Genomic DNA, 11822 nt, shown 5'->3' with positions numbered 1-11822 from the left:
GATCAATTTATGTGAGATATATATATAGGTTAAGCTAGTGGTTGAGTTTTTTTTTTTTTTTTATGAAACCTAATGCAGCTATTGTTTTATTTTTTTTCTGAAAACCTAAAACGGCGTTAGACTTTATTTAACAACACAGACTTTAGCCCAAAACCCAATTTTAAACAAAAAGGTTCCGATAATGGTTCCGATAAACGGGCTATGACACAACATTTATAAAATACCCATTTTTTTATACTAATAAAAGTTGAAGCTAAATGCTTCTAAGAGTGTCCACATAAAATTTAGAAGTATAATTTTAGGGATAATTTTATTGGTCCACATCAGCATTTAAAAATAAGAAAAATTTCCAAATTTTAATTTTATTGTTGAAAAAGGAAATTAAGAAAGTTTACAAATTCTAATTTTATTGCTGAATAAAAAAAAACTGTATAAATTTTTTATTGGTCCACCTCAACATTGGAAATTAAAAAGTTTCCAAATTCTATATTTTTTAAAAAAATGAATAAAGATGAATAATTTTTTTTTTATCAACAGATGAATAAATTATATATAAAATTTATATTAATAAGAAAAAATAAATAAATTTAAAATAGGAAAAATTTAAATTTAAATTAGATGTTTCAACTGTATAAATTTTTTATTGGTCCACCTCAACATTGGAAATTAAAAAGTTTCCAAATTCTATTATTTTTTTTTTTAAAATGAAAAAGATGAATAAATTATTTTTTTTTGTCAACAGATGAATAAATTATATATAAAATTTATATTAATAATAAAAAACTAAAATAAATAATTTTAAATAGGAAAAATTTAAATTTAAATTAGATGTTTCAATTATATAAATAACTAAAAAAAATAAAATATTATAATTTATTTACATATATATACACATATATTTAGAGACTCCTACATTAGCATTCAAATTTTTGTTACATAAATATAATAAATTATAAGTTATTTTTTTATGTGTGTACAACCATTTCAATTAAAAAAAACAAAAAATAAAGTTAGATTTCACTAAAGAATAAATCATTACAACATAAAATTAAGAACCAACTTGACTAAACTATATGTTTAACTATTAGCTAAATTAAAAAGAATATGATGAAAGAAGATATAAACAAAGCCACTAAAAAGCCGCTTTAATATTGAAAAAGAGACTGTAAAATCTCCAAAGTTTGGCCACCGGATTTGAAAAAAATGAGAAATTTCAAGTAATCCGAGAAACATGTCAAGTGATTGATACCCGAAACTTTTGAAAAACGAAGCACTAAAAATAAAGAAAGAGGTTCTGACATTAAGGCAAAAGAGATTGAGGTATCCGAGGAAAATATTTGGAATAACATGACATCTGACAAGGTTTTAGCAACTCAACCTGAACCACAAATGTAACAATTAGCTGAACCAAACAGTATCAGATACATTCAGTAAGCCTCAAAACATGGAGGAGGATCAAAATCACTTGCCGCAATGGGCTTCGTATGGTATCTTCCAGCGTTAATATCTAAATATCTTATACTAATAAAAGTTGAAGCTATAGGCTTCTAAGAGTGTCCACATAGGATTCAAAAAAGTAATTTTATTGGTCCACATCAGCATTCAAAATTAAGGAAAATTTCCAAATTCTAATATTATTGTTAATAAAATATATATAAAAGGATAAGGAAATTATGTATTAAAGGGTGTCCACATAGAATTAAAAAATGTAATTTTATTGGTCCACATCAACATTCAAAATTAAAAAAAGTTTACAAATTCTAATATTATTGCTGAATAAGGAAATTAAGAAAGTTTACAAATTCTAATATTATTGTTGAATAAATATTTTTTATAAATTTTTATTTGTCCACCTCAACATTGAAAATTAAAATTTTTCAAATTATATTATTGTTTTTAAAATTTATTAAAGAAAAAGAAATTATATATAAAATTTATATTAATAATAACAACTAAAATAAATAATATTAAAATAGGAAATTTAATATTTAAATTAGAGGTATGAACACATATTTAGAGACTCTTACATTAGCATTCAATTTTTTTTTGTCACATAACTATAATAAGTTTTATGTTTTTTTCTGCGTGTGCAACCATTTCAAATACACAAAACAAAAAAATAGAGTTAAGTTTCAATAAAAAATAAGTCATTACAACATAAAAGAACCAACTTGACTAAACCATATGTTTAACTATAATGAAAAGAGATATAAACAAAACTATTACAAGCCGCTTTAATATAAAAAAAAGACTGAAAAATCTACAAAGTTTGGCCACCGAATTTGAGAAGAATGATAAATTTCAAGCAATCCAAGAAACATGTCAAGTGATTGATACTCGAAACTTTTGAAAAATGAAGCATTGAAAATAGAGAATGAGGTTTCGTCATTAAGACAAAGAAGTTTGACGTATCTGAGGAAGATTTTTGAAATAACATGTATCTGATGGGGTTTTAGTAACCTAACATTAACCACAAAGGTAACAATTAGCTGACCAATCAGCATCCAAATACATTCGGTAATCCTCAAAACAAGAAGGCGAGACCAAAATCATGACACTTTTGAAAAACGAACCACTAAAAATAGAGAAAGAAGTTCCGTCATTAAGACGAAGATTGAGGTATCCGAAGAAGTTTTTTGAAATAACATGGCATCTGATGGGGTTTTAACAACCTAACATTAACCAAAAAGGTAACAATTAGCAGACCAAGCAGCATCCGAATACATTCGGTAAGCCTCAAAACAAGGAGAGACCACAATCACTTGCCTCTTGTGGGATCTTTCAGCTTTGATTTCTACATCTATTATTAAAAAGGTAAAAGCTATATGCCTATAAGAATGTCTAAATATGATTTAAAATTTTTCAATTTTATTGGTCCAAATCAATATTTAAAATTAAAAAAATTCCAAAATTTAAAATTTATATGGTTAACAACAAAATATATTTATAGAAAAATAAAATCGTAACTATATGCCTCTAAAAACATCCACATAAGGTTTAAAAGGTCAATTTTATTAGTGTATATCAATAACTAAAATTTAAAAAAAAATTAAATTATTAAATTACATTGTTAATACAAAACAATATAGAAAAAAATTTTAATTAAAATTATTCTATTATTAATAACAGTTAAAGCTATATTATTTTCAAGGCATTCATATCAGCATTTAAAAATTAAATCTTATTCGTATATATCAAAATTGTAAATTTTTTTTAAAAAATTCTAAATCTATTAAGAAAAAAATTAAAGAATAAAGAAATCTCTATTAACAAAAAAATAACATGATATTAAAATCTTCATTAAAATGTTTAAGTTATAAACTTAATTTAGTATCTATAAAAAAATATACTACTTATACAAGTTTAGGTTACTTGATTTTAAAGTTTTTTACGTAGAAATTTAAATAACTAATATTTATAATTTATATTAATTAATTTTTTTTTTACATATGCTAAACATATTTTCACATAATCTCATGTAATATATTATGCGAAAATGCTCAAAAAAATACATCTTGTATATTCGACTTGGAATTGCAATGATTAATGTAGAAGTTTTGAGTTGTTCAATTTGTTATTTTATTTTTCTAGATCTTTATGTATTAAATTGTATCAGTTTTGCCTACTTAATTATAATTACAAGAAATAAGAATGAATATGATGAAACTAAATATCATCGTACAAAAATCATTAAAATAAATAAATATGATATATTCGTTGAAAAAACAGATATAACAAGAACAAAAATGAACAAGATGAAAAAAATTATTCTTAATAGAAGAGATGACGTATAATCATTGAATTTTTTTTCAAATGTTTTCACAACAAATTGATCAATAATATATTTAATTCACAAATTTTGTATGATATTATTCATTTTATATTCAACTATTATTTTGGTTTCAAATTTAAAATTGTTATTAATCTCAAAGCAAATATTTTATTTATTAGTTTGTTGTTTAAATTAATATAACAAAATAAAATTTGTATCGGTTAAACAAGAGAAGAAAAAAGATTAAATTTTAAATTTTATTATTTTTTATTGTTTTAAAAGAACACATATATAATTGGAAGAAAAGTGAAAATGATGAAAAAAGTTATCTTCATTTTTTAAATAAGTGAATGTATAATATTTTATCATCATGTCAATACTATGTTTAAAAAGTAACATTTGATTAATTTACAAAATTTTTAGTTGATTTGAGTATATTAACTTATAAATATTCAACTAATTAATACATTTTTGAAATATGACATATTATATATAGATTTAAAACAAAACCGTTAAAACTTTTAAATTTACATAATAATTAACACCATAATATTTTTAATATATTATTAAATTATTAATATATAAAATTTATATCTTAATAAATATAATTGATTGCATATAATTTTTTATCAACAAAATATCCACGTGTAGTGTGGGAGCAAAATCGAGTAAGATTAATAAAAAACCTATTAAAATGATCAAAAACCCGCTACAGGACGTGAAAATACGACATGTAAGCACAAATTAACATATAAAAAAGCTTTTTTGCTTGCCTATAATCGAAGAAAATAACTATATCACAGGTATTTACACGTAAGATTAATGTTCGACCTATCAAAACTAATTTTAATGTCACATAATGTTTTTTTTTAATAAGAACACATAGGCGAATCGTTGTAGAGACAACACGTAGGATTTTTGATTTTGCAAATAATAATATAGATAGCAATCGATATTTGCTATTGAACTTAATAAATTGGCATATATATATAAAAACACTACATAATATTAAGTCCTAACTTTCACACAACAATATCTTTAAAAAACATATAATAGCATACAAAAAAGCGCTATTGTAGACTGCCGACCTATTATAGCTTCTCCAGTAATAGCGTTTAGAGTAACACTATTTAACACGTTTAATAGCGTTATGCGTGAGTTAAGAATGTGCATATTTCTTGTAGTGGAGTTTTTCTTTGTTTCGGTGGCAATACATACTCTTAATCACCATTAAATTCAAGTTATTGTTAGGAAGGGGAGAAGAAACATGCTGAGCAATATCTAGCTCGTGAATATATTGAAACAAATGAAAAAGATTTAATTTATTGTATAAAAAGAAAATAAAGACATTAATTCCATATATATAAAACACTTATGTAAAATTATAGACGAAAATAGATCATAGAAATAATCATCTAGTAAAGACAAACAACTTCTGTTTTATATTGAAAACGGAATTTGATAAACATCTTATCATGTTTCTAAAAAATAATTAAAATCTGAAAAGATCACTGATCTTGGCTTCATTGGCGATCACCATATCTTCTCTCGATACTGCGGCTAATCTTTTGCAATTCAGATTCAATGTAACGACGATTTACAAGGTCTTGATGTATCTCGTAACAAGTACGTGCCGCATAAGACAATAACGTGATCAAGAGGCAGAAGATGATGATGACGCAGATTCGTTTAGAAGCCTTTGTCATGACTGATGGAAGAGATACAGACAAGAGCCGGTTATGTTTTTTTTTTCTTAAACAAAAGACTTTGGAAAGACAAAGAGGTTAGGGTTTTTTTCGTGTAATAAATCGAGAGAATGTGATTATGAGTGTGTGCTCATGTGTTTATATATATAGAAAAATTAAGTGGAGAAGAGAAACCGACCTTATATATATATATTTTTTTTACGAGGGCAAGGTTTTTCCTTTTTTATTACTGTTTCATGAGTAAAATTTATTTTTTCAGTTAACAAAAAGGAAAAGGAAACAACATCTCAACGGTTACTTAGTTACTAGTTAGATACGATTGATGAGCAAGCTTACTTAATTTTTGGCCGTATTTGAGTGGGTTTGTACGATTAGGGTTCCAGGATTACTAAAATAATTATTTTTCTACAAAACGTAAAATTCATTTTTCTGTCATAACATATATTTTGTTTAGATTAACAACTAATTTAAAATAGTTAAGAGTTAACATTAAAACTTAAAGAAGGGTTATTGCGAGGTTGATTTATGCAGATTTTTAGAGTTTAAGTGAGACACCTACTCACTCTTGCTTGTTCCATAAAATGACTAGGACTGTCTTGCCATCGATTTGTTCAGTCTCCAAGTATAGAGCATCTGCTAAACCAAGAACTCTTTAATCTCCAAAACTTAACGTAGCTTATTTTTCACTCACTTAACAGCTTTTCAAATAAATATAAACTCATTAAATATATTTAAAACTAGGAAAACTAAAAAGAAAGTTTTAATTGAAAACAGTAATTCAAACTTAGAAAAATAAAGCAGCGTATAAATATTTAGAAATATAAATAAAATGAAACACTCTTTTGTTTCCAGAACAGCACCAATGTGACTTCAACTCGAGTGTACACGAAGAACTTGTTGGGGTCGGTTTCCACCCCAGCTGAATTAACTATTTCAAAATGGCTGTGTCAAAAGGCATTGACAAACCCGAGCCCTGTGAAGAGGCAAGCCGAGCCCGTCTATAAAGTAGGATGGGCCAAGCTCTGGAGCGATATGGGCCGAGCCCTAGAAGCAGCATGGGCCGAGCTGTGCAAGAGAGAACGAGGCCGAGCTGTGCAAAAAGGAGAATGGACCGAGCCGCTACCTTTCGCAATTGGACCGAGCTGATTCTTCCCAGATGGGCCAAACTAAAGTCTTGAAGGACGAAAGCCCATAAAAACCCTAGGCGAGGCATTGTGACGGTGGCCGCATGAAGCGATAAGAAAATATTCCAAAAATCTCTCCCGATATTCTCGGCTAGGCGGTTAGAAAACTAGTATAAATAGACAATGTACGCAATTCATTCTGTAACTTTTCACAACTCGAGAGAAATAAGAGTTAAACATTTTTCCAGCAAAAAACCTTCTTTTGATCTTACTGTTCTTGCTATAAACCGTAGAGATTTCGGATCCCTTAAGTTCTCCTTAACAAATTCTTGGTTCTGCGAGTTTTGGCTCACAAAGAACTCACCTGAAAAAGAGAAAGAGAGGTGAGTAACAAGTTACTCAGTGAGAACGATCCTACCAGTCCACTTGATCTATACAAAGAATTAAACATAACCACATATATGTCTATATAACCTAAGATTAGACGGAAACTTTGACAGAAAGAAACAGACACAAATCTCTTATCATACCTCAGAAAAGGGATCGGAAGGTAGATCTGAAAAGATGGATTCAACAGCCTCTTTTTAAACTTCTCCGATCGCCGGCAAAACACTTCCAAAGTTGGCTTCTCGCGAATCTGATCTGTGCAAATCTGCTTCGGAAAAACACACATAACTTTCAAACTACAACTACAAATGCAGATCTGCTAGCGGCTATAGCTAGATCGCAGAATCTTGAATATTTTTACTACTTTTCAGGCCGATCCGATGCGATTTACCTGTTCGTTTCTCTCTTATGCCAGAACAGTTTAGATATGCCTCTTAGATGGCTACAATGGCTTCTCCTTTAAGGTGCTTCTCCACAACATAGCTCTCTGGTCTCTTATAGGTCATGGATCCTCTATTTATAGAGTGGAGAGGAAAGACTTCTTGATTAGGTTTTCTGAGTAAATGTCCTATTTTCCCCTTTATAAGTCCTTTTGGCTTCACGTATTGGGGTTCACACATTCTCCTTATAGAGCCACGAAAATGAGTTTATGATCTCTGGAAACTTCTTCAAAATGGGCTTTAATACTTCCTTCCACTCATGGGTTTTTCTTAGCCCGCAACAAGCCCGACTCCTCGCCTAATGATTCATTCGGTCCTCTACTTAATTTCATTCATTATAGGTTCCACTTTTTCTTCAGCCCAACTTAGAATGAAGTGAACCTTGTCCCAATTTACTTTCAATCGAGAATTCCAAACTGACACATCGCTTTCTAGTTTAGACTTTCTTTTTCAAAAAGTTAGGGTTTACACTCTAGGGTTTAATCTAAAAAAAAAGCCATAATTTTGATTCTTGGGATGTCTCATTAAGATTCTATAGTTATTTGTTTGTGAATTTTTACATTCTTAATAGAATTTGTTTTTATTTTTTTATGGATTATAAAAGTTTTTAAAAATCTATTATTATTGATTTGATGATTTTTATAATCTAATATAAATATATTGTTATTCAAAAAGTTTGTATTTTTTAATGTTTCTATGATTCTGCTAAAATTTAGTGTTATTGGGATAAAGATTCTCTACAATTTAACTCATAATTCATGATTTTCAAAACACTAACTATATCCGTTAGATTCTCAAAATCTGTCATATTATAGATATTTTGTGGATTGTTTGAATCCACAAAACTCTCTGCAAATTTTACAAATCTAACAAAATTCTTAAAGATTTGACAAATCTCATGACTTTTAAAATCAACCAAAATATTTATAAATCTAACTCCCAATAAATTACCCTTAAAGTATGATTAGATCAAAGCAGGGGTATTTTGTTAATTTCTTATTAAAAATATTTTGATGGTGATGTAAAAATGATAAAAAAACAAATAAATGTTCTTTGAGATGAATCATACAAATGAACAACCGAAAATAGAAACAAATATCATTCAGATGTATAATCCACATGGATCATTTAAATGGATCATTTGAATGTAAATGCAAGATGAACAAACGAACATGGTCTTAATATATCTGTTGTGCTTTGATATTAAGTGCATTCATCACATCAAGTCTTCAGCCAACTCCTCCCCCACCACCACAAGCAAGGCCTAGGAAGAGGAAGCAATCTGATTTTGATGGGGACTTAGTATTAGATAACCAGTAATAAATTTTCCACTATTTCATTGTGAATTTGGTTATTTTGTCACTTGGTTAGTTTGGTCCTGCCTTCGTGTCTGCCAGGGTTGTTATGTTGAGCTTTGGTTCAGAGTTTCATGGTTTTGAGCTTAAGAGTTTTATGATTTAAGCCATCCTTTCCCTTTTCTCATATTCTATCTTCTTGTTTGTTTCTATTTCTATCAGAGCTACGTCTCCCTTAGGTCAGCTATGCTTCCGGGGTTTTCTTATTTTTGCCGGCTCTTTGTGTAGTAAAAGCGCATTCCACCATTGTATCTTTCTTTTGTATTATATAATGAGAAATTCAGACAGTAAACAAAAAGCGGACAATCTACAGTACCTATGAGTGGCAATTATGGAGGTGATACTGATGCTAAAATGGCTTATGAGGCAGAACCAAACAAGGAGCCTAGAGACTTCAATGTTGGTCTGGATACTGGAACCTAAGTTGTTCTTTGTAGCTTGACAAAAGCGCTCAATCCCAGACCCGAGAGAAGCAATGCTAATTCTCCTGCAAGTGTTCCGGAGACTGAGGTAAGGTGTGATGCTGCACATGATTTAAGCGCTCCACCATTTGCTGCAGAACAACAGAATATCACTGAATCTTTAGATGAAACTTCGAATGACCAAGAGCACACTATACCTTATATTGATGAACAAGTGTTACTGTGTTCGATTCTAGAGGACGTTAGGATCTCCAGGTTTTAGTGCTTCTCAGGAAGCAGATGAAAAATTTGGTGAGTTAAATAACATAAGTCTGATAATTTTTATATTTAACAATTATGTGTCTTATTTGATTTACTTGTAAAGAATACGATTAGTGTCAATCACAAAGAAAGGCGCCGAGGCATGCATGAGCGAGAGCAGCCACACAATCTGTTTCATCAAACGCCTTTTTCCCGGATTCGCGCGAGTTTGAAACAGAGCGTGGAAGGATGGAGACGGCTCTGCTCCGGTACTGCGTCAGTTTCTCCGGTCATCATCCCTACCACAAGCAAATCGTATCTCATCACAGAGCCAATGGTGAGATTCCGGGACCGAAGTCGAGTCCCGAAGACGAACGGTGTGCTAAGGTTTTGAGTAGAAGATCGGTAATGGTGTCTTCTGGTTTCTCCTTGGTCTCGTCGACGACGGCTTTAGTGCTTCCAGGGGAAGGATTGGCGGTCGTGAAACAGGGTCTTCTCGCCGGGAGAGTTCCTGGTCTCTCCGAACCTGATGATGAAGGTTCGTGTCTCTCTTCTCCTGGATTGGTTAGATAAAGATCTTAATTATTGGAAACGCAACCGAAAGTTTAAAACTTTGCAATTGAGTCAATGATTTAAAATATGATCTTACTTAGTATCTTCTTATTTAGGGTGATACCATTGAATCATAAATCTTTAGGCTTTAGACATTGATTCTGAGGACCTTTGTGGTGTTGTTGAGTTTGTGGGTGAAACGTAATTGCAATGCTCAGACAGGTTGGAGAACATACCGTAGGCCAGACGAGAAGTCAGGAGGGCATGGCGTTGGTTGGAGTCCTATTATCCCTTATGCCTTCTCTGTTCCTCAAGGTTGGAATGAGGTTTGTTGACTCTGCTTCTCTGTTTCTTTTCTTTTTTCCAATTTTGCAATGCTTTAGTCATATGTATATCTTTAAGATTCTTTTTTTTTTGTTTTGTTATTATAACCATTGCTATATCAATTTAGGTGCCTGTATCGATCGCTGATCTTGGTGGCACTGAGATTGACTTGAGATTTGCTAGTCCTAAAGAAGGCCGCGTGTCTGTAATTGTCGCTCCCGTTCTAAGATTTGCAGATAGTAAGTCTTCTCTGCCATTAAAGATTCCTACAAAAATCCAAGTCTTTTGATTTAGAGAATCAATGCAATCTGGTCTAATTTGTATAGAACTTAGTTTGATTTTGTGTGTTAAGGTAGATCAATTTATAGAACTCACCAGGCAATCATGAACCGTTTTACAAATGTTTCTTGTTATGTTTCAATGTCTTTATTCTGGCTACAAGATTCCTACGTTTCCTGTGTAATGATGATTGGTTCACAAATTCGTTTGACAGACCTTGGGGATGACGTGAAGATTGAAAATATTGGAACACCAGCGAAGGTGATCAACGCATTTGGACCAGAAGTCATTGGAGAAAACGTAGAAGGGAAGGTGTTAAGTTCAAATGTAGCAGAGCACGATGGCAGACTCTATTACCAATTCGAGCTAGAGCCACCTCATGTAGTGATCACTGCAACTGCTGCTGGAAACCGCCTTTACTTGTTCAGTGTCACCGGAAACGGTGAGTCAAAATATTTCTTCCAGTCGCAGTCTCTATGATACACATAATTAAAAACTGGTTTGCTTATGTTTGATTCTACAGGGCTTCAATGGAAGAGATACTACAAGGATCTGAAGAAGATAGCTACTTCGTTTCGCATTGTTTAGAGGCATTTGCCAAAAGTCTTCTTTTTGATACATGGGTTCTTCTATAAGTGGCTCAAGAGTTTATGGATGATCAGTCTCGTACATAATATATTTTGTATACAGTTGAGAATCCTGTAATTTTACAGTAATCCAAATACGAGCAGTAAACTAAGTTTGGCATAGGGTCTTCTCGATTTGGATTCATCAGAAAACGGAACCTCGTGGTTTGTCTATGGCCTTATTGGTAGGAATCCATTTGTTGCAGTGAGTCAGATATATAGTTCCCTCTTTGTGACTTACTTGCTATGGAAGCAAAGCTTCTGCACTGAGTTTTGAGATTAAATGGATTCGGGTATGGATTAAGGGACGTTGCAACTGATATTGTACTTGGTATACTTCAGAAACAACAAAGGGCGAGAAGAATAAAAGACCAACAAATTAGTTGTTTTGGACTGAAAATTGGTAGGCCACTAGGCCCATATAGTTAGCTCAAATAAAACTTGGTAAAACTAAACTTTACTATTTAACAATTTACCATTTCAAAAGTAGACAAGATCTCCACAAAATCATAACGCTTTGTAAAACATGACAACTTGAACACATTTTATCTGGAAACGAACAACATACAGTGACTGACTTGTGTTTCTAACCAAC

General features: G+C 30.8%; 1 protein-coding gene across 1 annotated transcript; it reads left to right on the top strand.

Moving 5' to 3' along the window:
• Positions 1 to 9625: 9625 nt before the first annotated feature.
• Positions 9626 to 11346, top strand: LOC18022028 (psbP domain-containing protein 4, chloroplastic). The gene is made up of 5 exons (XM_006405035.2): positions 9626 to 9984; positions 10221 to 10324; positions 10450 to 10561; positions 10816 to 11043; positions 11125 to 11346. The coding sequence occupies exons 1-5, from the start codon at positions 9696 to 9698 to the stop codon at positions 11187 to 11189; spliced, it is 798 nt and encodes a 265-aa protein (XP_006405098.1). The 5' UTR covers positions 9626 to 9695; the 3' UTR covers positions 11190 to 11346.
• The last annotated feature ends 476 nt before the right edge of the window (positions 11347 to 11822 follow it).

Source organism: Eutrema salsugineum, unplaced genomic scaffold (assembly GCF_000478725.1).
Source record: "Eutrema salsugineum unplaced genomic scaffold, Eutsalg1_0 scaffold_15, whole genome shotgun sequence".
NCBI lineage: Eukaryota > Viridiplantae > Streptophyta > Magnoliopsida > Brassicales > Brassicaceae > Eutrema > Eutrema salsugineum.
The sequence above is the reverse complement of the archived record's forward strand: the minus strand, read 5'-3'. Positions and strand labels throughout refer to the sequence as shown.